This window comes from Scyliorhinus torazame, chromosome 1 (genome assembly GCF_047496885.1).
Source record: "Scyliorhinus torazame isolate Kashiwa2021f chromosome 1, sScyTor2.1, whole genome shotgun sequence".
Taxonomy (NCBI): Eukaryota; Metazoa; Chordata; class Chondrichthyes; order Carcharhiniformes; family Scyliorhinidae; genus Scyliorhinus; species Scyliorhinus torazame.
This window is the reverse complement of record NC_092707.1, coordinates 19,456,370-19,482,166: the sequence shown is the minus strand read 5'-3', so window position 1 is coordinate 19,482,166 and position 25,797 is coordinate 19,456,370. Positions and strand designations below refer to the sequence as shown.

General features: G+C 52.3%; 1 protein-coding gene across 1 annotated transcript in view; it reads right to left on the bottom strand.

Moving 5' to 3' along the window:
* Positions 1–4,656: 4,656 nt before the first annotated feature.
* Positions 4,657–25,797, bottom strand: part of LOC140430856 (tricarboxylate transport protein, mitochondrial-like) — a 181,945-nt gene continuing 160,804 nt past the window's right edge. Inside the window, exons 8-10 of the mRNA XM_072466029.1 lie at positions 22,406–22,521; positions 21,306–21,379; positions 4,657–7,011 (exon numbers count right to left, since the gene is read on the bottom strand). Of these exons, the coding sequence (XP_072322130.1) occupies positions 6,897–7,011; positions 21,306–21,379; positions 22,406–22,521 (305 nt within the window). The 3' untranslated portion in view covers positions 4,657–6,896. The remainder of the gene's footprint in view (positions 7,012–21,305; positions 21,380–22,405; positions 22,522–25,797) is intronic.

Genomic DNA, 25,797 nt, shown 5'->3' with positions numbered 1-25,797 from the left:
TGCAGACCCAGTGTCCTCAACCGTCCCGACGTGCTTTAGAGTCGAATCTCGAGTGACTGTTGCAATGTAAAGAAAACACACCGTCTAGAAAACATAATAATAATAATCTTTATTGTCACAAGTAGGCTTACATTAACACTGCAATGAAGTTACTGTGAAAATCCCCTAGTCGCCACACTCCGGCGCCTGACTAATGACCAGAGAATCTGTTTAACCGGTGTTAGAATCATAGAATTTACAGTGCCATTCGGCCCATCGAGTGCCTTGGCACGAGCACCCCATTTAAGCCCACACCTCCAACCTATCCCCATAACCCAGTCACCCCACCTAAATATTGACCAAGGTGAACTCTACCACATTTCAGGTGGTTCCACAGGATGTTTTTGTACCTGAGAGAGAGCAGGCGGCCTCTGTTTAATTAGGTGCCCAAGGTTCTGGAGTGGGACTGATTCGGAGATGAGAGAGTGTGTGCGTATGACAGAAGGATAACAAAAAGGAAGATTATTTTATGACTGATTTTAATAATCATTAAAAAGCTGGGATTTCACATTTCAAAGGCAAACCCTTTCATGCCACAATCTTTGACAAACGTGCAAGATTCCATGATTAAGGTCAGTTCATTGAGAGGGAGGATTTGCTGCCTGTCGGGGAGGCACACTGGGTTTGAATGGGAGATTAGAGACTGCGTTCTCATGCCATTGTGACACGATCTTCCTGAAGAATAGAGATGAATTCAAGGCCAACAGCCGAGGTACAGAGAGACTTTCAGCCCTCCCGGACCGATCCAATGAGGAGGAGAAATGCAAATTTCTGCTTGTGGGTCTGGGCTCTCAGTGACTCTCCACTTCATGAAAAGGGTTTTGTTCGGTGGAACAGAAAGGAGAGTCTGTCGGCAGCACCAGTCACTCATTGCCGAGCTGCTGTGCCAGCTGATGGCATCAGCTAGCGGCAGAGTGATGCCTTTTCCTGTTCCGACCTGGCACTTAGCCACTGCCGCGAAACCAGCTCTCTGCTGCTGCTGCGTCTCTCAGCTTTGAAAGGTCCCTTCCTGATCAGTGACTGGAGCCCAAAGTTCAGGACTCAGATCAGAACCCAGTCACGGCTGGAGAAATTATTCATGGGATTTGCAAATAAGGAAAGGGGCGTCGACCTGAATTTCTGTAGCGGTGAAAGGTTCCTCAAGACTCACCACCAACGCACAAGCTTTAGTCACCCCCTAATGTGGAGCATCTGTAAAGTCAGATTTTCCTGGGCCAATGATGCTGATGGATCAGGCGGCACTTACTCAGCAATAACCTGCTCATTGACACTCAGTTTGTGTTCCCTCAGAGTGACCCAACTTCTGACACTGCAGCACTCCCTCTGACAGTGCAGCACTCCCTCAGCATTGACCCTCTGACAGTGCGGCACTCCCTCAGTACTGCCACTGACAGTGCGGCACTCCCTCAGTACTGACCCTCTGACAGTGCAGCACTCCCTCAGTACTGACGCTCTGACAGTGCAGCACTCCCTCAGCATTGATCCTCTGACAGTGCGGCACTCCCTCAGTACTGACCCTCTGACAGTACGGCACTCCCTCAGTACTGACCCTCTGACAGTGCAGCACTCCCTCAGTACTGACCCTCTGACAGTGCAGCACTCCCTCAGTACTGACGCTCTGACAGTGCAGCACTCCCTCAGCATTGATCCTCTGACAGTGCGGCACTCCCTCAGTACTGACCCTCTGACAGTGCGGCACTCCCTCAGTACTGACCCTCTGACAGTGCAGCACTCCCTCAGTACTGACCCTCTGACAGTGCGGCACTCCCTCAGTACTGATCCTCTGACAGTGCAGCGCTCCCTCAGTACTGACCCTCTGACAGTGCAGCACTCCCTCAGTACTGACCCTCTGACAGTGCGGCACTCCCTCAGTATTGACCCTCTGACAGTGCGGCACTCCCTCAGCACTGACCCTCTGCAAGTGCATCACTCCCTCAGTAGTGACCCTCTGACAGTGCAACACTCCCTCAGTACTGCGTCTGACAGTGCAGCACTCCCTCAGTACTGACCCTCTGACAGTGGTTCACTCGCTCAGTAGTGACCCTCTGACAGTGCAACACTCCCTCAGTACTGCGTCTGACAATGCAGCACTCCCTCGGACAGTGCAGCACTCCCACGGACAGTGCAGCACTCCCTCTGACAGTGCAGCACTCCCTCTGACAGTGCAGCAGTCCCTCAGTACTGACCCTCTGACAGTGCAGCAGTCCCTCAGTACTGACCCTCTGACAGTGCAGCACTCCCTCAGCACTGACCCTCTGACAGTGCGGCACTCCCTCAGTACTGCCACTGACAGTGCGGCACTCCCTCAGTCCTGACCCTCTGACAGTGCGGCACTCCCTCAGTACTGACCCTTTGACAGTGCAGCACTCCCTCAGCACTGACCCTCTGACAGTGCGGCACTCCCTCAGTACTGCCACTGACAGTGCGGCACTCCCTCAGTACTGACCCTCTGACAGTGCGGCACTCCCTCAGTACTGACCCTCTGACAGTGCAACACTCCCTCAGTACTGACGCTCTGACAGTGCAGCACTCCCTCAGTACTGACCCTCTAACAATGCGGCACTCCCTCAGTACTGACCCTCTGACAGTGCATCACTCCCTCAGTACTGACCCTCTAACAGTGCAACACTCCCTCAGTACTGCGTCTGACAGTGCAGCACTCCCTCTGACAGTGCAGCACTCCCTCAGTACTGCCACTGACAGTGCGGCACTCCCTCAGTACTGACCCTCTGACAGTGCGCCACTCTCTCAGTACTGACCCTCTGACAGTGCGGCACTCCCTCAGTACTGACCCTCCGACAGTGCAGCACTCCCTCAGTACTGACCCTCTGACAGTGCAGCACTCCCTCAGTACTGACGCTCTGACAGTGCAGCACTCCCTCAGTACTGACGCTCTGACAGTGCATCACTCCCTCAGTACTGACCCTCTAACAGTGCAACACTCCCTCAGTACTGACCCTCTAACAGTGCAACACTCCCTCAGTACTGCGTCTGACAGTGCAGCACTCCCTCTGACAGTGCAGCACTCCCTCAGTACTGCCACTGACAGTGCGGCACTCCCTCAGTACTGACCCTCTGACAGTGCGCCACTCTCTCAGTACTGACCCTCTGACAGTGCGGCACTCCCTCAGTACTGACCCTCCGACAGTGCAGCACTCCCTCAGTACTGACCCTCTGACAGTGCAGCACTCCCTCAGTACTGACGCTCTGACAGTGCAGCACTCCCTCAGTACTGACCCTCTGACAGTGCGGCACTCCCTCAGTATTGACCCTCTGACAGTGCGGCACTCCCTCAGTACTGACCCTCTGCAAGTGCATCACTCCCTCAGTACTGACCCTCTGACAGTGCAGCATTCCCTCAGTAGTGACCCTCTGACAGTGCAACACATCCCTCAGTACTGCGTCTGACAGTGCAGCACTCCCTCAGTACTGACCCTCTGACAGTGCAACACTCCCTCAGTACTGCGTCTGACAGTGCAGCACTCCCTCGGACAGTGCAGCACTCCCTCGGACAGTGCAGCACTCCCTCAGTACTGAGCCTCTGACAGTGCAGCACTCCCTCAGTACTGACCCTCTGACAGTGCAGCAGTCCCTCAGTACTGAGCCTCTGACAGTGCAGCACTCCCTCAGTACTGACCCTCTGACAGTGCAGCACTCCCTCAGTACTGACCCTCTGACAGTGCAGCACTCCCTCAGTACTGACCCTCTGACAGTGCAGCACTCCCTCAGTACTGACCCTCTGACAGTGCAGCACTCCCTCAGTACTGACCCTCTGACAGTGCAGCACTCCCTCAGTACTGACCCTCTGACAGTGCAGCGCTCCCTCTGACAGTGCAGCACTCCCTCAGTACTGACCCTCTGACAGCGCAGCACTCCCTCTGACAGTGCAGCACTCCCTCAGTACTGACCCTCTGACAGTGCAACACTCCCTCAGTACTGCGCCTGACAGTGCAGGACTCCCTCGGACAGTGCAGCACTCCCTCAGTACTGACCCTCTGACAGTGCATCACTCGCTCAGAGGGTCAACTGTGTCCTCTGGTCAGTGGAGAGACTTTCTCCCTATATTACTCCATCAGGACACCTGGTCATTCTTATCACAAAAATCACAGAACTGTCAGTTGGTGGAGGGGGAAAAGGGGTGTTATTGGTCACAAATAGACCCAGCCCAGTTTAACAGTATCAGCTGTGCCTCAACCGGTAGTGCACTTAGCTTTATGCCGGGGAAGCACAGTGGTTAGCACTATTGCTTCACAGCGCCAGGGACCCAGGTTCGATTCCCGGTTTGGGTCACTGTCTGTAAGAGTCTGCACGTTCTCCCCGTGTCTGCGTGGGTTTCGTCCGGGTGCTCCGGTTTCCTCCGGTCCCGAAAGACGTGCTTGTTAGGTGAATTGGACATTCTGAATTCTCCCTCCGTGTAGGCGCCGGAATGTGGCGAACGGGGGATTTTCACAGTAACTTCATTGCAGTAGTTAATGTAAGCCTCCTTGTGGCAATAAAGATTATTATTATTAGAAGGCGATGGGTTCAGGTCCTACTCCAGGGCGCGAGCACAAAAGTTCCCACCACCCTCGCTTTAACTGGATCTTTGCTGGTAAATAAGAACGGAAGTCCAGATGATTAATTCACAATTAATTTATTATTCTCAATACATAATATTGTAAACATTGCTCAAAACTGAGAGAGAAAAATAATAAAATACAGAAATCACGATGATAAAAACATCTTGAACAGACTACACAACATTGAGAGATGTGACGGTGGGGTGAGGTTGGGGTAATTCGTATCTGGTCAATGCCAGTCTGTGGCACAGATCTAATGGAGCGCCGCCTTCTCACACAAGCATTTTCGCTTACAAGAGAAACAAACATTCTTTTTTGCTTATCTCATAAAATCGTTCGTACGATGTTACCCTGGCAAGTCCAGCATTTACGCACCATCCTGAATTACCCTCGAGGAGGTGGTGGCAAGTCACTTTCAGGCTTGCTGGGCCATTTCAGAGGGCAGTTAACAGGTCACCCAACTGTGGGTCGGGGGTCACGTGTAGGCCAGACCAGGTAAGGACGGCGGATTTCCTTCCCCAAAGGATGTTAATGAACCAGATGCGGTTTTAAAAAAAAAAAATGATAATCCACCTCGCCACATGGTCAGGTGCCAGCTTTTTATTCCAGCTTCGTTTATTTCATTCAAGTTTGAAATTTGTCTCGGCTCAGCGGTGAAAGGCCAGGCGGTGCTGGGCAGATGGCAGCAGTGTTCCAGTGCTCCTTGCGCCCACGCCAAACAGCGGTGGAAACGGCCTGCCTGCACCCCTCCTCCTTCAAGGCAATTTGGGTTCTTTGGAACAAGCCCCTCAGGAGGGCCAACATGAAGTAACATAGCGGTGCATTGTGGGTAAGACGCCATTGGCGGTGTGACTGCTTGCGGATCCCGAGGAGTTGCCATCCTACGGAACAGTGAACCTTCTGCCACCACACGCCCAAAGGGCCACAAGGTTGGACTATTTCCCTTTCGCTATCAACGTTACGGCACACAGTTTTGAGTTGACAGTAAATGTGAAGAGTTGGTGGAGGAGGCGGCTTTGCGGCCTACCCAATTATCCACCTTCCGGGGCGGCACGCGGCACAGTGGTTAGCACTGCTGCCTCATGGCGCTGAGGACCCGGGTTCAAATCCCGGCCCTGGGGTCACTGTCCGTGTGGAGTTTGCACATTCTCCCCGTGTCTGCGTGGGTTTCACCCCCGCAATCCAAAGATGTGCCGGGTAGGTGGATTGGCCACGCGAAATTGCCCCATAATTGGGAAAAAAAGTAATAATTGGGTACCCTAAATTTATTTTTTAAAAATTATCCATCTTCCAGTCACAGGCCCATTACAACATGAAACACTGACCCCCTCCCTCAACCCCTCCCCTGCCCCTCCACCAATTAATTTACATTCACAGATGGAACCACCCCTTCGGAGTAAGAGACGGACAAATTAACAGTTCAAATTGACAACAATAGAACAATTTAAAGAGCTGGACTCGGCAGAGTAAGAACGAAAGGGTAAAATGGGCACTGCATCTCCGCAGGATGGCAACAGGCTGTGGTTGTGGGCTAGGAACACGAGGCCCGGATTTTTTTGGCCCCGCCCACTGCCGGGACCTTCTGGTCCTGGGGAATGTCAGTGGAATTTTGGCCGGCCAGTCGCAATCCCTAGCGACGGATCTCGCCACGGCGGGGCCGGAACCAGAGGAGGCCATTCAATGAGACCACGGCTGATCAGGATCGTCACTCCATCTTAATTGCCTTGTCTTCAAGCCATTTGGGATAGGCAAGGCCTCTAAAATGGTTACCCATGATCCACGGCAACTGTTCCCATGGTCACATGATCCCCCCCCCACACCATCTGCCAATGAGGCCTCAGCACTGGGAATCCATTTTGTTCAAACAGTTTTTGTTTCGCGGTCTGTAGGCACTTAAAACAATTAGTAATTCATCTCCTAAACCCCTTCTCACGATAATAAAACAGACATTAAAAAGACGATAGTCACTTTGGCACAAATAAAACAAAAATATTCAAACAGGCCTCACCAACTATTGGCACATAATATGCTACCAAGGCCACAGATCACTTGGCTACAGTAATAATTTAACTCCTTCTGTTACCCGACGTGATTGGCTCACAGATTAAATCGTACAATCTGACGCAATCACCCTTCAGAGTTGGCCGATTCGAGATGCGTACGTCGTCCCCTCTTCTTGTCGAAATCCAGTTGTTCCTTCGCGTGGTCACCTGCTCCCCCGCCCTCCCGGTCGCCACGGCAATGGTGTCCTGCAACCGCCACCCTCCCCCCACCCCACCCCCCACTCCGCCAAAAACTTCAGTCTGTCTTCCAAACCTTGTTCAGCACCTTCACCACTTCTTCATAGATGATGAAAACGATGGCGACATCCAGGCAAACCCGACAGAGGCGTGGAACGGTCCCTTTGTAAAACCTTGGGGAGGGGGGGGAGGGGGGAGGGGGGGTAAGACAAAAGATATTTAATTCGGGTTGCCAACTCAGCACTTTTCTCCAGGAATCTCCAGGATTTAAGGGCTAATATTTAATGAGCAAAAGCCCTGGAAAAATATCTTGAAGACAGTGAAGAAAAGTTTTTTTTCCTTTACATTTTCTTTCAAGGCTTCCACCCATTCTCTCTCTCTCCCTTCACGTGCTGTCCCCAATTGTCCAAGGGTTACTCAGCGAGGCTCCCCACTCATCTCTAACTCTAGCCACCTTTCCATCATATCACAACGGGACAAGTAGATAAAGCAGGCCTGAAGGACAACCTCAGCTGGTACAGGGAGTGGACCTGATAACAATGCCAACCGTTGGGTGGCATGGTGGGACAGTGGTTACCCCACTGCTGCCTCATTGCGCAGGGACCCTGGTTCAATTCCGACCTTGGGTGACTGTGTGGAATTCCTCCCCGTGTGCGCGTGGGTTTCCTCCGGGTGCTCCGGCTTCCTCCCACAGTCCAAAGAGGTGCAGGTTAGGTGGATTGGCCGTGATCAATTGCCCCTTAGTGTCCAACGGTTATGTGGAGTTACAGGCAGAGGGTGGGGGAGTGGGCCTGGGTTGAGGTGCTCTTTCGGTACGTTGGTGCAGACCCGATGGGCTGAATGGCCTCCTTGGCCGTAGCAATTCTGTGTTTCAGAGGGAGAAAGGTTGTCTGAAAATTGTCCAGTCGGACAGTGAAGATCCCATTTGCTCTTCAATGGGCAGTGGGATATGATGTGAATGGGTGTGTTGGGCGACTGATGGCGGGCATGCAAGAGGCGGGGCAAAGCTGGCTCTTGTAAATCAGCCCAACCAGAGTTGGCAGCCCCCCACAAAAGGGCACAGCATTGGAAGGAGGTAATTCAGCCCATCGTGTCTGAGCTGGGTCTTTCAAAGAGCTATCTAATTAGCCCCAACCCCCCCCCACCCCCTCACCCTTGCTCTTCCCCTACTGCCCAACCAATTGGTCCTTTTCTATCCAACTCCCATTTAAAAGTTATTGTCGAATCTGCCTCCTCCTCCCTTTGAGGCACTCCGGACCAGAACAATTCGCAGGGGGAAAAAAAAATTCTCTTCAAATCGACCAAAGATCTGACACCACAATCTCCCAAGGGAAGGAATCGCTCACCCTTTGTTCTGAGGCACACTCCGAAATAACACGGGGGGGACGAGAGGAGGCCCGTCAACCCCTCAAGCCAGCTCCACCATTCGATGAGATCGTAGAAAAATAGAAAATAGAAACAGGAGGCCATTTGGCCCTTCGAGCCCGCTCCGCCATTCATTATGATCATGGCTGATCATCCAACTCAATAGCCTAATCCCGCCTTCCCCCCATATCCCCTTCGCCCCAAGCGCTATATCTAACTGCCTCTTGAAAACATACAATGTTTTGGCCTCATCTACTTCCTGTGGTAACGAATTCCACAGGCTCACCACTCTCTGGGTGAAGAAATATCTCCTCAACTCTGTCCTAACTGGTCTACCCAGTATCCTCAGACTGTGGCCCCTGGTCCTGGACACACCCACCATCAGGAACATCCTTCCTGCATCGACCCTGCCCAGTCCCGTTAGAATTGTATAGGTTTCTATGAGATCCCACCTCACTCTTCTAAACACCAGCAAATACAATCCTATCCGACTCAATCTCACCTCATAATTCAGTCCCGCCATCCCTGGAATCAGTCTGGTAAACCTTTGCTGCACTCCCTTGAGAGCAAGAACATCCTTCCTCAAATGAGGAGACCAAAACTGCACGCAGTATTCCAGGTGTGGCCTCACCAAGGCCCTGTATAATTGTAGCGAGACATCCCTGCTCCCCGGGCGACATGGTGGTGGAGTGGTTAGCACTGCTGCCTCACAGTGCTGAGGACCCCGATTCGATCACGGATCCAGGTCACTGCCTGTGCGGAGTTTGCACATTCTCCCCATGTCTGTGTAGGTCTCATGCCCACAGCCCAAAGATGTGCAGGGTAGGTGGTTTGGCCACTCTAAATTGCCCCTTAATTGGAAAAAGAAATTTGGGTACCCTAAATTCATTTAAAAAAAGACATCCCTGCTCCTGCACTCGAATCCTCTCACTATGAAGGATAGCATAACATTTGCCTCTTTATCACCTGCTGCACCTGCATGCTTCTCTTCAGTGACTGGTGTACGAGGACACCCAGGTCTTGTTGTACGTTCGCCTCTGCTAATTTATGGCCATTCAGATAATAGTCTGCCTCCTTGTTTTTGTTTCCAAAGTGTGTCATGAGAATGTCGCTTTAAGAAATGTTTGGCTGCTCCTGTTACTGCAGTGATGTCAGAGTGTGGGTGGAGCGGAGCTCTGGTTCTGCTTTTTAGTTTCACTTTGAGAAAAAGCTTGGGTGTGTCTGGGTTTTCCAGTGAGCTGCAGCTGAAGTTAAACAAAGAGCTGTCCTGTTGATCTCTGCCATCCAAAGACTATTTCTGGATCATTTGATGAATTCAGAATTATAAGTGTTCTCAATAGTGAATGTGAACCTAATGTGCTCCTGTTTAAAGGTTTGTTAAGTCTTTTGGATGTTAAAAGGACAGCTTAAAGGATTACTTAGTGTTGTCGGCTTAGGGGGTTATCTTTGAATTAATGGTTGCTAAGATATTCACTGTTTGTTTTAAAAAGGTTAACTTGAGTTCATAGAATAAACATTGTTTTGCTTCACAAAATACTTTTCCATTTCTGCTGTACCACACCTGTAGAGTGGGCCGTGTGCTCCCCATACCACAATCTATTAAAAGTTGTGGGTCAGGTGAACTCCATGATACACTTTGGGGGTTCTCTAAACCCTGGCCCATAACACCAGCGACACACACATCCCGTAAATTAATTTTTAAAACCTACACCTCATGGACTGCAGCGGCTCCAGAAGAAAAGCCCACATTTATAGCGCGCCTCGCACAATCTCAGGACACCTCAACGCTCTTTACAACCAAGGAAGTATTGTTTTGAAGGGTAGTCACTATTGCAAAGTATGGAACACAGCAACTAGGTGTAAACAGCAGTGTGATAATGAACTGTTACAGGTTCCTGGAATAATGGTGGGTAATAATAAACGTCAGTCATGTCAGTGACACGCACATCCCCGGGGTCAACTGGTGAAAATTAAATTTTCTTTCATTTTCTTTCGTTCATGGGATGCACCAGCATTTGAAATGAAAATGAAATGAAAATCGCTTATTGTCACAAGTAGGCTTCAAATGAAGTTACTGTGACAAGCCCCTAGTCGCCACATTCCGGCACCTGTTCGGGGAGGCTGGTACGGGAATCGAACCGTGCTGCTGGCCTGCCTTGGTCTGCTTTCAAAGCCAGCGATTTAGCCCTGTGCTAAACAGCCCCTGTAAAAGCCCCTAGTCGCCACATTCCGGCGCCTGTTCGGGGAGGCTGGTACGGGAATGGAACCGTGCTGCCGGCCTGCCTTGGTCTGCTTTCAAAGCCAGCTCTTTAGCCCTGTGCTAAACCAGCCACATTTATTACCCATCCCTAATTGCCCTTGAGGGGGGCAGTTAAGAGTCAACCACATTGCTGTGGGTCTGGAGTCAGATGTAGGCCAGACTGGATAGGACGGCAGATTTCCTTCCCTAAAGGACACTAGTGAACCATATGGGTTTTATACAACAATCAACAATGGTTTCATGGTCATCGTAAGACTTTTAATTTCAGTTGTTCATTGAATCCGAATTCCACCATCTTCCCCGGTGGGATTTGAACCCAGGTCCCCAGAGCAGTTCCCTGGGGATTCGGGATTCCTCGACCAGTGACCATACCACCGCCTCCCCTAAATTTACACACAAATCTTATCAGGAGGTCAAATGGGGTTTGGGGCAGTGGATGGTGCGGGGGAGGACTGCCCGGGGACGGTGCAGGGGAGGGGAGATGTAGCGTGGTGTGGTGGGTGGGGGTGCAGGGGAAAGGGTGGCAATGGGTGGTGCCGGGGGGGGGGGGGGGGGCAGAGGTATGGGGAGGGGAGGGGATGGGGGCTTTTCAGGAATCTCCCACCGACCTGCCCAACAACAAAGTTCTCTTTAAGATGCCCGAAGGAGCTGGGCCTGACTGACAGATGATAGAACATAGAACATAGAAAATACAGCACAGAACAGGCCCTTCGGCCCACGATGTTGTGCCGAACCTTTGTCCTAGATTAATCATAGATTATCATTGAATTTACAGTGCAGAAAGAGGCCATTCGGCCCTTTGAGTCTGCACCGGCTCTTGGAAAGAGCACCCTACCCAAACTCAACACCTCCACCCAACACCAGGGGCAATTTGGACATTAAGGGTAATTTATCATTGGCCAATTCACCTAACCCGCACATCTTTGGACTGTGGGAGGAAACCGGAGCACCCGGAGGAAACCCACGCAGACACGGGGAGGACGTGCAGACTCCTCACAGACAGTGACCCAAGCCGGAATCGAACCTGGGACTCTGGAGCTGTGAAGCAATTGTGCTATCCACAATGCTACCGTGCTGCCCTTGAGAACAAATAAATCTACACTATATCATTTTACCGTAATCCATGTACCTATCCAATAGCTGCTTGAAGGTCCCTAATGTTTCCGACTCAACTACTTCCACAGGCAGTGCATTCCATGCCCCCACTACTCTCTGGGTAAAGAACCTACCTCTGATATCCCGCCTATATCTTTCACCTTTCACCTTAAATTTATGTCCCCTTGTAATGGTTTGTTCCACCCGGGGAAAAAGTCTCTGACTGTCTACTCTATCTATTCCCCTGATCATCTTATAAACCTCTATCAAGTCGCCCCTCATCCTTCTCCGCTCTAATGAGAAAAGGCCTAGCACCCTCAACCTTTCCTCGTAAGACCTACTCTCCATTCCAGGCAACATCCTGGTAAATCTTCTTTGCACCTTTTCCAAAGCTTCCACATCCTTCCTAAAATGAGGTGACCAGAACTGTACACAGTACTCCAAATGTGGCCTTACCAAAGTTTTGTACAGCTGCATCATCACCTCAAGGCTCTTAAATTCAATCCCTCTGTTAATGAACGCGAGCACACCATAGGCCTTCTTCACAGCTCTATCCACTTGAGTGGCAACTTTCAAAGATATATGAACATAGACCCCAAGATCTCTCTGCTCCTCCACATTGCCAAGAACTCTACCGTTAACCCTGTATTCCGCATTCATATTTGTCCTTCCAAAATGGACAACCTTACACTTTTCAGGGTTAAACTCCATCTGCCACTTCTCAGCCCAGCTCTGCATCATATCTATGTCTCTTTGCAGCCGACAACAGCCCTCCTTACTATCCACAACTCCACCAATCTTCGTATCGTCTGCAAATTTACTGACCCACCCTTCAACTCCCTCATCCAAGTCATTAATGAAAATCACAAACAGCAGAGGACCCAGAACTGATCCCTGCGGTACGCCACTGGTAACTGGGATCCAGGCTGAATATTTGCCATCCACCACCACTCTGACTTCTATCGGTTAGCCAGTTCGTTATCCAACTGGCCAAATTTCCCACTATCCCATGCCTCCTTACTTTCTGCATAAGCCTACCATGGGGAACCTTATCAAATGCCTTACTAAAATCCATGTACACTACATCCACTGCTTTACCTTCATCCACATGCTTGGTCACCTCCTCAAAGAATTCAATAAGATTTGTAAGGCAAGACCTACCCCTCACAAATCCGTGCTGACTATCCTTAATCAAGCAGTGTCTTTCCAGATGCTCAGAAATCCTATCCTTCAGTACCCTTTCCATTACTTTGCCTACCACCGAAGTAAGACTAACTGGCCTGTAATTCCCAGGGTTATCCCTAGTCCCTTTTTTGAACAGGGGCACGATATTCGCCACTCTCCAATCCCCTGGTACCACCCCTGTTGACAGTGAGGACGAAAAGATCATTGCCAACGGCTCTGCAATTTCATCTCTTGCTTCCCATAGAATCCTTGGATATATCCCGTCAGGCCCGGGGGACTTGTCTATCCTCAAGTTTTTCAAAATGCCCAACACATCTTCCTTCCTAACAAGTATTTCCTCGAGCTTACCAATCTGTTTCACACTGTCCTCTCCAACAATATCGCCCCTCTCATTTGTAAATACAGAAGAAAAGTACTCGTTCAAGACCTCTCCTAACTCTTCAGACTCAATACACAATCTCCCGCTACTGTCCTTGATCGGACCTACCCTCGCTCTAGTCATTCTCATATTTCTCACATATGTGTGAAAGGCCTTGGGGTTTTCCTTGATCCTACCCGCCAAAGATTGTTCATGCCCTCTCTTAGCTCTCCTAATCCCTTTCTTCAGTTCCCTCCTGGCTATCTTGTATCCCTCCAATGCCCTGTCTGAAACTTGTTTCCTCAGCCTTATATAAATCACCTTTTTCCTCTTAACAAGACATTCAACCTCTCTTGTCAACCATGGTTCCCTCACTCGACCATCTCTTCCCTGCCTGACAGGGACATACATATCAAGGACACGTAGCACCTGTTCCTTGAACAAGTTCCACATTTCACTTGTGTCCTTCCCTGCCAGCCTATGTTCCCACTTATGCACTTCAATTCTTGTCTGACAACATCGTATTTACCCTTCCCCCAATTGTAAACCTTGCCCTGTTGCACATACCTATCCCTCTCCATTACTAAAGTGAAAGTCACAGAATTGTGGTCACTATCTCCAAAATGCTCCCCCACTAACAAATCTATCACTTGCCCAATATTGCCCCTCCTCTGGTCGGACAATCTACATACTGTGTTAGAAAAGCTTCCTGGACACACTGCACAAACACCACCCCATCCAAACTATTTGATCTAAAGAGTTTCCACTCAATATTTGGGAAGTTAAAGTCGCCCATGACTACTACCCTATGACTTCTGCACCTTTCCAAAATCTGTTTCCCAATCTGTTCCTCCACATCTCTGCTACTATTGGGGGGCCTATAGAAAACTCCCTACAAGGTGACTGCTCCTTTCCTATTTCTGACTTCAACCCATACTACCTCAATAGGGTGATACTCCCCGAACTGCCTTTCTGCAGCTGTTATAATATCTCTAATTAATAATGCCACCCCCCCCACCTCTTTTACCACCCTCCCTAATATTATTGAAACATCTATAACCAGGGACCTCCAACAACCATTTCTGCCCCTCTTCTATCCAAGTTTCCGTGATGGCCACCACATCGTAGTCCCAAGTACCGATCCATGCCTTAAGTTCACCCACCTTATTCCTGATGCTTCTTGCGTTGAAGTATACACACTTCAACCCATCTCCGTGCCTGCAAGTACTCTCCTTTGTCAGTGTTCCCTTCCCCACTGCCTCATTACACGCTTTGGCGTCCTGAATATCGGCTACCTTAGTTGCTGGACTACAAATCCGGTTCCCATTCCCCTGCCAAATTAGTTTAAACCCTCCCGAAGAGTACTAGAAAACCTCCCTCCCAGGATATTGGTGCCCCTCTGGTTCAGATGCAACCCGTCCTGCTTGTACAGGTCCCACCTTCCCCAGAATGCGCTCCAATTATCCAAATACCTGAAGCCCTCCCTCCTACACCATTCCTGCAGCCACGTGTTCAACTGCACTCTCTCCCTATTCGTAGCCTCGCTATCACGTGGCACCGGCAACAAACCAGAGATGACAACTCTGTCTGTCCTGGCTTTTAACTTCCAGCCTAACTCCCTAAACTTGTTTATTACCTCCACACCCCTTTTCCTACCTATGTCGTTGGTACCAATGTGCACCACGACTTCTGGCTGCTCCCCCTCCCCCTTAAGGATCCTGAAGACACGATCCGAGACATCCCTGGCCCTGGCACCCGGGAGGCAACATACCTTCCGGGAGTCTCGCTCGCGACCACAGAATCTCCTATCTATTCCCCTAACCATTGAATCTCCTACAACTATTGCTTTTCTATTCTCCCCCCGTCCCTTCTGAGCCCCAGAGCCAGACTCAGGGCCAGAGACCTGGCCGCTAGGGCCTTCCCCCGGTAGGTCATCCCCCCAACAGCATCCAAAATGGTATACTTGTTTTGAAGGGGAACGGCCACGAGGGATCCCTGCACTGTCTGCCTGTTTGTTTTTTCCCCCTGACTGTAACCCAGCTATTCTTGTCCTGTACCTTGGGTGTGGTTACCTCCTTGTAACTCTTCTCAATCACCCCCTCTGCCTCCCGGGTGATCCGAAGTTCATCCAGCTTCAGCTCCAGTTCCCTAACACGGTCTTTGAGGAGCTGAAGTTGGGTGCACTTCCTGCAGGTATAGTCAGCGGGGACACCGGTGGTATCCCTCACCACCCACATCCTACAGGAGGAGCATGTAACTGGCCTAGCCTCCATCCCCTCTTACCTGACAGAATATAGCTGCCCTGTGGACTAACTAGATCTCCGCCCTCCGACCCTGCTCCCAGTCAGCTACACTTTCTGTAAACTCCTGGCTCTCTTCGCACTCTTTGCGGAAATGTCGGAAACAAAATGAAAGGAGCACCTTACTCCCTCCTCGCCTAACTCCCTCGGTCACCAAACTCTCACTATCGCACTCAAATGCACCAAATTCAGCACTCAGTGCAGAGCTTTCATGATGTGGTAGAAAGAGGGAGCGAGCGACATTGAGAGATGCCTTGTACAACACACAGCTGAAACTGGCAGGTGGGCTAGAGATTTGATATGAATTGAGTTTGAGAAGGTGGGGAAAGGGGAGGGAGGGAGGGTTGGAGGGGGAAAGGAGAGCAAGATTTCAATCAGTTCCTCTCTGATGCTCTTGGCAACTCCCTTCAGAATTCCCGCTGTCCCTGTGATTCTTCACCCACCATTTTCATCTCCACCAGTGTCGCGGATGCTTTGCTAGGGAGGGCATTGCTACAACGTGGGCTGATAGGTTACGACTACATGGAAAGCCTCCTTTCACTCAGCTACCGTTGTGAGAGTTAACCAAACCCCTCAGAATGGAGACTTCGAAACAAGCATCACCTCCAATGAAGGTACCCCGCATCATTCTCCAGCCCATTTCGCTGTTGGGGAGAAAAATAATGAACTTGCATTTCTCTAGCGCCTTTCACGTCCAAAGGACGTCCCAAATTTACAGCCAAATGAAGGGCTTTTGAAGTGTAGTCACTGGTGTAATGTAGGAAATGCAGCAGCCAATTTGCGCACAGCAAGCTCCCACCAACGGAAATGTGATAATGGCCAGTTAATTTATTGATGGCCGGGGTAAATATTGAACAAGGGAAATTCACCTGCTTTTCTTCAAAACAGTGCTGTGGGATATTTCATCTTCCACCTGAGAGGGCTGACATAGTCTCAGTTTAATATCTTATTCCAGTGACGGGCACCTCATAACGGTGCTATGCTCCCTCAGCAAAAGTGCTTCATTCCTGAGTCAAACGCAAGGGGCGTCATTCTCCGACCCCCCGCCGGGTCGGAGAATGGTCGTTGGCCGCCGTGAATCCCGCCCCCGCCGAAGTCTCCAGTACCGGAGATTGGGCGGGGGCGGGAATCAGGCCGCGCCGGTTGGCGGGACCCCCCGCTCAATTCTCCGGCCCGGATGGGCCGAAGTCCCGCCCAGAAATTGCCTGTCCCGCCGGCGTAAATCAAAGCTGGTATTTACCGGCGGGACCAGGCGGTGTGGGCGGGCTCCGGGGTCCTGGGGGGGGGGGGGGCGCGGGGCGATCTGACCCCAGGGGTTGCCCCCACGGTGGCCTGGCCCGCGATCGGGGCCCACCAATCCGCGGGCGGGCCTGTGCCGTGGGGGCACTCTTTCCCTTCCGCCTCCGCCATGGTCGAGACGGAAGAGACTCTCCCCACTGCGCATGCGTGGGAAATTATCGGCGGCCGCTGACGCTCCCGCGCATGCGCCGCATTTCCGCGCCAGCTGGCGGGGCGGAAATCCCTCCGGCGCCGGCCTAGCCCCTCAATGTTGGGGCTCGGCCCCCAAAGATGCAGAGCATTCCGCACCTTTGGGCCGGCACGATGCCCGTCTGATTGGAGCCGTTTTGGGCGCCAGTCGGCGGACATCACGCTGTTGGGGGAGAATTTCGCCCCATCATCTGCCGTTCCGCACAGCGATAGAGGCTGCCATCGCTGGAACTGGGCCCTGTCGTAACTCGCCACCTCAACGCTGAGTGCTGGCGTTGCCAGTTCTGGCAAGGTGTGTCACATGACCTCTGGCCTCCAGCACCCCCCCCCCCCCCCCCACCCCCACCCCCATTGTTTGTGCTCACGGCACACCACCTACCCACAGCCAGTCGGCATGCAAAGTGATCCCACCATCCCCAACTGGATGATTCCTGACTATAAGGCAGGCAGCCTTCCCTCTGCCCAACTCCCATCATTTCCCAAATGAGCAACAAAAAACTATAGCCTCAGTTGGTTATCTCCAGCCCAGGGGGGGTTGCTGGTTGCACCTCCTGGTACACACCTCTTGAAAGTGAAGTCTTGCACTCTGCCAGATTTTGGTTTTATCTGCTGGACTCCATTTTAATTTGGTAGGAAGAATGCAGAGAGACAAAATGGGACAATTCTAAAGGGGGACGGGGGCAGAGGGGGCGGGTCTAGAAGGGCCTAGGTGATGACAGGTGGCAGAAGAGACTGGGAGAACAGTTAACAAAGCAGATCGTATTCTGGGCGTTCTTAATAGGGGCAGAGTGTCCAAGAGCAAGAGGGTCATGTCAAACTGGTATAGACCCCTGGAGTATGGCGATGAATGCTGGACACTGCACTTGGAGAAAGATGTGAAGGCATCAGGGAAGATGCAGGAGGATGACCTGAGGGAGGAGGAACTTTAGTTCGGTAGGTGGGAGAGGTTGGGACTGTTCTCCTGGGAGATTTAATAGAGATGTTCAAAATCATGAGAGGCCTGGACAGAGTAGATGGCACAGTAGTGGTTAGCACTGCTGCCTCACAGTACCAGGGTTCAATTCGGCCTTGGGTCACTGGCTGTGCGGAGTCTGCACGTTCTCCCCGTGTCTGCGCGGGTTTCCTCCGGGTGCTCCGGTTTCCTCCCACAGTCCAAAGATGGGCAGGTTAGGTGGGGTTACAGAGATAGGGCGGGGAGGTGGAGAAGAGGGTCGGTACAGGCTTGGTAGGCCGAATGGCCTCCTTCTGCATTGTAGAGATTCTGTGGATCTGTTGGTGGCAAAATCAAGGACCAGAGGGCACAGTTGTTAAACAAACTGGAAACTTGAGCCACGGAGACGTAACTTAATTCAGTTCCAAGTTAGCTGAAATGGCCCACTCGATCGCGGTCTGCCTCGTCTTGCTGCTGATTTATAGTCAGTCCCGACATATTCCTGCCGGATGCGGATGCATCTGCTGCTTATTAAAAGTCTTCTTTTTAATTCTCCGGATCAAAAGGTGCTGACTCCTTTCTCCCAAATCATCCCATGTCCTGGCTTTTGCCCCCACCCTCTGTCTGCGCTCTCCCAGAGAAGGGGATTTAGTGGTGTGAGACACATTCGGCCTTCGCCAACCACTGCTCCATATATCTTGTGCAATTATCCCAGCCTTGCTCGTGGGGACATGAACCCTCAGCTGCAACATCTGGGACACAGCTGACTAGAAAACCTCTGCAACCGACAATTTAAAAAGACAATTCGAATTGAAGAGGCCAATTTATAACCATCGATTTATATCTACACAATGCCAAGTCCTGTTCACCCATCGACCCTGTGCTTGTTCACTGCCTCCCGGTGAAGCAATTCCGTGATTTTTAAATTCCCATTCATGTTTTCAAATCCCTCAATTGCCTCGCTCCCTTCAACCCCCCATCCCATCTCTGTAATCTCCTCTAGCCCGCAACCCTCTGGAGAGATATCGTGGGTGGGATTCTCCGACCCCGGGGCTGGGTTGGACAATCGCTGGGCCGGGCGCGATTCATGCGACGACGCCCCAACACGGGTGACCGGAGAATCGGCGCTGCCGCAGTCAGCACGGCGCCGGCCGGCGAGTCTCCGCGCGGGATGGGCCGAGTGGCCGCCAAGATAGCCCGAGTCCCGCCGGCGCCATTCACATTTGGTCTTACCTGGCGGGACCTCGCCGTCCATCCTGCGGGGGGCTGCCTGGTCGGGGGGGGGATCCGACCCCGGGGGAGGTGGGCTCCACCGTGGCCTGGCCCGCGATCGGGACCTACCGAGCGGCGGGCCGGCCTCTCCTGGTGGGGGCCTCTTTTACTCCGCGCCGGCCCCTGTAGCTCTCCGCCATGTTGCGTCGGGGCCGGGGCGGAGAAGGAAGCTAGCGCGCATGCACGAGTTTGCGCCGGCCGCAGCGCGCATGCGTAGACCCGCGGTGCCCATTTGACTCGACGGCGTTTACGACGGCGTCAACACTTAGCCTCAGGATCAGAGAATCCCGCCCCTTTGCTCCTCCAGTTCTACCCTTTTGAGCATTCCCAATTCTCCAATTACTAATTTGTCGATGTATTTTATCGATTATTCTTTTTGTCTACTGTGTACGTCCCCTTGGCCGCAGATAAATACTTTTGTACACGTGACAATAAATCAATCAATCAATCAATTAGTCGCTCCACCATTGGAGCCATGCTTTCAGCTGTCAAGGTCCCCAGTTCTGAAATTCCCTCACTAAACCTCTCCAGCTCTCTCACCCTCTCTCGCCCTTGACGCTCCTTAAAACCAAATCTTTGACCAAACTTCAAGTCATCTGTCTTAATATGAGGGGCACAGACAGAGTGGATAGTCAGAGGCTTTTTCCCAGGGCAGAGGGGTCAATTACTAGGGGGCATAGGTTTAAGGTGCGAGGGGCAAGGTTTAGAGGAGATGTACGAGGCAGGTTGTTTTACACAGGGGGTAGTGGGTGCCTGGAACCCGCTGCCGGAGGAGGTGGTGGAAGCAGGGACGATAGTGACATTTAAGGGGCATCTTGACAAATACATGAATAGGATGGGAATAGAGGGATACAGACCCAGGATGTAGAAGATTGTAGTTTAGTCGGGCAGCATGGTCGGCACGGGCTTGGAGGGCCGAAGGGCCTGTTCCTGTGCTGTACTTTTCTTTGTTCTTTGTAATATCTAGGTGTGTGGTTCAACTTCAACTGGGTTAACACTCCAGTGAAGCGCCTTGGGAGGTTTTGCTGCGTTAAAGGAGCTAGATAAATGCAAGCGGTTGTTGTTATCCTGCGCACCTTCCTGTCACGCAGCAGCAGGAGGTGGGGGTGGGGTGGTGATGATCGGGGGACAGGTTGCGGATTGCAGAGTCACAAACTAGTGTCAGCGGGAGGGACGGGGGAGCGGGAAAGAGCAGGAGGCTCTGGGAGGGGGTCAACGGTTGGAACCTGGGGGTGGCGGGGCGGCGCAGTGGTTAGCACAGCTGCCTCACGGCGCCGAGGACCCGGGTTCGATCCCGGCCCCGGGTCACTGTCCGTGTGGAGTTTGCACATTCCTCCCCGTGTCTGCGTGGGTCTCGCCCCCACAACCCAAAGATGTGCGGGGTAGCTGGGTTGACCGCGCTAAATTGCCCCTTCATTGGGAAAAAAAAAGGAATTGGGTACTCTGAAATTTTAAGAAAATGATTGGAACCTGCAATAAGATGCGGGCGCTCGGTGCGGTGCGGGAGGGTAATGATGTGGGTCAGTGAGTCACTCACAGACCACACTCTGGCGAGGTGGGTTAACACGGTACCGAGCAGGAGTGAAACACGTCGACCCGAGGTGTTCACCTCCCGACGGTATGCTAGCTCGACAGGGGAGCAGGCGTGAGGCCACTCAACACAATCTCCTGTCAATAGATCAACCGTCGTGACAGCGTGCCAGCCAATGTGCGCACAGCAAGATCCCATACACGTCAAGGTGGTAACAATCCGGTCACCCCTCTTTCGTTTCCTCAAAATGGATGTAAGTGGCGGGATGGATGTTGACCAGGGCGACAGCCCCATTCTTCTTTAAAATGGTTCCATGGGACCTTTCACATCCACCCGGGAGATCTGATAGGACCTCAGTCCCGCAACACTTTATCCAAAGGACAGGACCTCCAACGGGCGCCGCACGCCCTCGAAACTGCACTCAGCTGAAGTCTTGGAGTGAGACTTGAACCCACAACCTTCTGACTCACCTCGGCAGGCGTGCTGAGCCAAAGCACAAGTCCCGAAAGACGTGCTTGTTGGGTGAATTGGACATTCTGAATTCTCGCTCAGTGTACCCGAACAGGCGCCGGAATGTGGCGACTAGGGGCTTTTCACAGTAACTTTCATTGCAGCGTTAATGTAAGCCTGCTTGGAACGCTGATAGAGATTATTATATAAAAGCTTAAATAATTCTACTTACGCCAAGGGGCCTTCGTGCTTCATTATTTTGAAAGTGCAGTCCCAGGTACTCTTGTATTTATGCGCTTCCAAACCCTAAAACAATCAAGACAAGATTTAAAATACGGGGAACAAAACATTCTTTTCCAATCTCGCCCGTGCACCCAGCGTTCGACACAATGAGTATTTATTGATTCACTGTGGGTCGGGATGCTCCCGGCCTGCTGGAGAGCCCAGTCTGAAGACAGTGGGCCTCCCGCAGCCTCAGCCGTCTCCACACAGCTTCTCCGCACCAGTTTCCCACCTGATCTCTTGCCACCCAAACCCCTTGCAATGGGGGCGGTGTGGGCGAAGAGGTTTGGATCTTTCACAGCAAAGCCCCCCCCCCCCACCCCCCGACATTATCTCCAGAAGTCGATCCCTCAGTCCCTTCAGGAGTGGGTGAGGCGCCGGTTCTTTTCCTGCCCTTACCCAGGGTTAGCGAGACCCAGCGGGACAGCTCATACCAGGGGGTTGGTCAGTGATATGCGGGTGACTCGCTGTGGCAACGCCAGTGTCTAAGCATACAGCTCGGATGGAGGACATTTGGCCCATCGTGCTTGGGGTGGGCTATCCAATTAGTCCCGCCCACCCCTGCTCCTCCACAGAGTCAAATTCCCCCTTCCAAGTGTTTACTCAATTCCCGCTTTGAAAGTTCCTCGTGAATCTGCTTCCATTTGGCGCAGCACGGTAGCACGGTGGTTAGCACAGTTGCTTCACAGCTCCAGGGTCCCGGGTTCGATTCCCGGCTTGGGTCACTGTCTGTGCGGAGTCTGCACATCCTCCCCGTGTGTGCGTGGGTTTCCTCCGGGTGCTCCGGTTTCCTCCCACAGTCCAAAGATGTGCAGGTTAGGTGGATTGGCCGTGATAAATTGCCCTTAGTGTCCATAATTGCCCTTAGTGTTGGGTGGGGTTACTGGGTTATGGGGATAGGGTGGAGATGTGGGCTTGGGTAGGGCGCTCTTTCCAAGAGCCGGTGCAGACTCGATGGGCCGAATGGCCTCCTTCTGCACGGTCGGGATTCCATGACTGAGCCATCAGAAGGAACTTTGGTCTGTGTCGGGCAGTCTCGAACGCTCGTACCTGCATTCTGGTCTTTACCACGTCGAGGGGGGTATTACCAAACACACTGGCGGCGCCAGCTATCGCCCCAAACAGACCCGTGACCAGAGGGTTCATCGCCTTGCCCGCGTTGTCCCCTGATTGAGGCAAGAAAGGAATGTCACAATTCACATGATCACATGATCGTACAGCACATGTGGCCATCCAGCCCGTCACGCCGGTGCTCTTTGACAGCATGATTCAATTAGTCCCACTCTGCTTCCAGCTTGGAAACAGTCCCCTTTTCAAGTATTTACCGATTCCCTTTTGAACGTTCGACCATCGGGCAGCCCATTCCGGGGTCTCTGCGAGCAACTGCGGCAAAACTAATTCTGCTCATCTCCCCTCCAGGCAGAAGGCCTTTCGCAAATTATCTTAAATCTATGGCCGCTGGCCACTTAATCACTTGCTCGCTGAAACCTTTCGGCAGGGCGGCACAGTGGTTAGCACCGCTGCCTCCCAGCGCCAGGGGTCCCGGGCTCGATTCCCGCCTCGGGTGTCTGTCCGCGGGGGAAATTGCACTTTCTCCCCGTGTCTGCGCGGGTTTCCTCCGGGTGCTCCGGTTTCATAGATTATCATAGATTTTACAGTGCAGAAGGAGGCCATTCGGCCCATCGAGTCCGCACCGGCTCTTGGCAAGAGCACCCTACCCAAGGTAAACACCTCCACCCTAACCCCATAACCCAGTAACCATCCCAATACTAAGGGCAATTTTGGCCACTAAGGGCAATTTATGCACCCGGAGGAAACCCACGCAGACACGGGGAGGATGTGCAGACTCCACACAGACAGTGACCCAAGCCGGAATCGAACCTGGGACCCTGGAGCTGTGAAGCAATTGTGCTATCCACAAGGCTACCGTGCTGCCCATTCCCTCCACAGTCCAAAGACGTGCGGGTTAGGTGGGGTTACGGGGATAGGGGGGGGGGGGGTCAGTGGGTCTAGGTAGGGCGCTCTTTCAGAGGGTCGGTGCAGACTCGACGGGCCAAATGGCCTCCTTCTGCCTAGGGATTCCATGATCTCTATTTACTCTATCAAACTACAGAATCATAAGGCGCTAACAGCACAGAACAGAGGCCACTGGGCCCATCGTGTCTGGGCCGGCCGAATAACAAGCCACCAGCCTAACCCCAATTTCCACCACTTGGCTCACGGCTCTGCAGGTCCCAGCACTTTAGCTGCAGATCCAGACCCCGTTAAATGAGTTGAGGGCTATCTGCCACCACCACCCTCTGGGTGAATACAATTTTCCTCACGTCCCCTCTAATCTTCCTCCAACACTTTAAATCTACTCCCTCTCTAGTCACTGACCTCTCGGCTAAGGGAACCAGGCCCTTCCCATCCACCCAACCCAGGCCCCTCACAATTTGGTCCATCTCAATCAAGTCTCCCCTCAGCCTCCTCTGCTCCAAGGAGAACAACCTCAGCCTCTCCAATCTCTCCTCACAGCCGCAATGTTCCAGTCCTGACAACATCCTGGACAATCCCCTCCGTCCCCTTCAGTCCCCTCTCTAACGCAATTACATCCTTTCCTTAATGAGGTGATCAGAGCTGCACACAGTACTGCAGTTGTGGCCTAACTAGTGTTTGCAATCTCTCCTTAACCTTCCCTGCTCCACAGGGGACAATCCCAGCTCCCCCAATCTCTCCACATCATTGTTCTCCCTCAACTCTGGAATCGTCCTGGTAAAAACCTCCTCCGCAGCCTCTCCGGGTGTGGTGAACGTATTGCATTAACCATTCACCATGTATGTCACTGTATCACGCTGTTGCCCATGTGGGCTCCACCTATGGACCATTGTACGATATTACATGTAATGTATCATGTTGGTGTCCTTGTGGGCTCCGCCCCTGGCTCCGCCCCTTGAGGGGAGGTATAAAGAGCAGCAGCCCTGTAGGCGGCTCTCACTAGCAGACCAGTCACAGGCAGGCACTGTTCTGGGCGATTAAAGCCACAGTTTACATCTACTCTCTGTTTCGCGTGAATTGATGGTCGCATCACTGGAGTCGTGGCGACCTTCTTAAAGGAGGGTGCACCGAACTGGGCCCAATCTCCCAGCTGGGAAATAGGGAGGAGCCTTGGAATGCACGTCCACAGAGGCCTGAGGGCGGCAGGGCAGAGCGATAAAGTGATTAAGGGGGTATGTGGCAGACTTTATTCATTAGGCGTAGTGCAGGCTCTCTGAGGACTGCATAAGACACTAGTTACGCCTGAGCTAGAGTACGGGGTTAGAGTTCTGGGGCGAAATTCTCCGGAAACGGCGCGATGTCCGCCGACTGGCGCCCAAAACGGCACAAATCAGACGGGCATCGCGCCGCCCCAAAGGTGCGGAATGCTCTGCATCTTTGGGGGCCGAGCCCCAACCTTGAATTTCCGCCCCGCCAGCTGGCGGAAAAGGCCTTTGGTGCCCCACCAGCTGGCGCGGAAATGACATCTCCGGACGTCTCCACTTGCAGGAAAAACTAGAACCAGAGGACACAATCTCAGACTAAAGGGACGATCCTTTAAAACTGAGATGAGGAGGAATTTCTTCAGCCAGAGGGTGGTGAATCTGTGGAACTCTTTGCCGCAGAAGGCTGTGGAGGCCAAATCACTGAGTGTCTTTAAGACAGAGATAGATAGGTTCTTGATTAATAAGGGGATTAGGGGTTATGGGGAGAAGGCAGGAGAATGGGGATGAGAAAATATCAGCCATGATTGAATGGCGTGGCCGACTCGATGGGCCGAGTGGCCTAATTCTGCTCCTATGTCTTATGGTCTAACTATTGCTGGAGGCTGAGGAGAGATTTCATTGAAGTAAATTGTTTGAGCGATGAAAATTGACCTGCCTCAATGGAATGGGTTGGACAGTCTGATCTCCAGAGACAATGACCAGGGGCTAACCGGGAGAAGGGTTAGAGGGGAGTTTCAGCGAGAGAATGGTTCAAGTCTGGAACCTGCTGCTTTGAAAGGGTTGTGGAGGTAGAAACCCTCATTGCGTTAAGAAACCATTTGGATTCGCAGTTGGGGCAGCAGGACTCGCAGAGCAAGAGCCCGAAAGTGGGGTTAGGCTGGATGACTCTTTCCTGGTCAGCACAGGCAGGCCCGGGCTGACTGACCTCCTGTGCGGTCAATCTATCAACGTTTTTGAGGCCCAGCCGGTGATTCGTCAGGGTTTAGCATGAGGTCTTGGCTAAAGCCAAGCGTTGGCTCAGCGGCCTGACCGACTCAATGAAACAACATCTTGCCGCTGCCTGTCCCAACATTGAAGCAGCTCCCGCAGATCGACGAGGAGAGCGGAACTGACAGGGGCGGCTCAATTGGTGGAACAATGTCTCCCCCTGATGGTGGACACTAGACATTGCCATTGTCCAAAAACCGGAGGTGTTCCCCG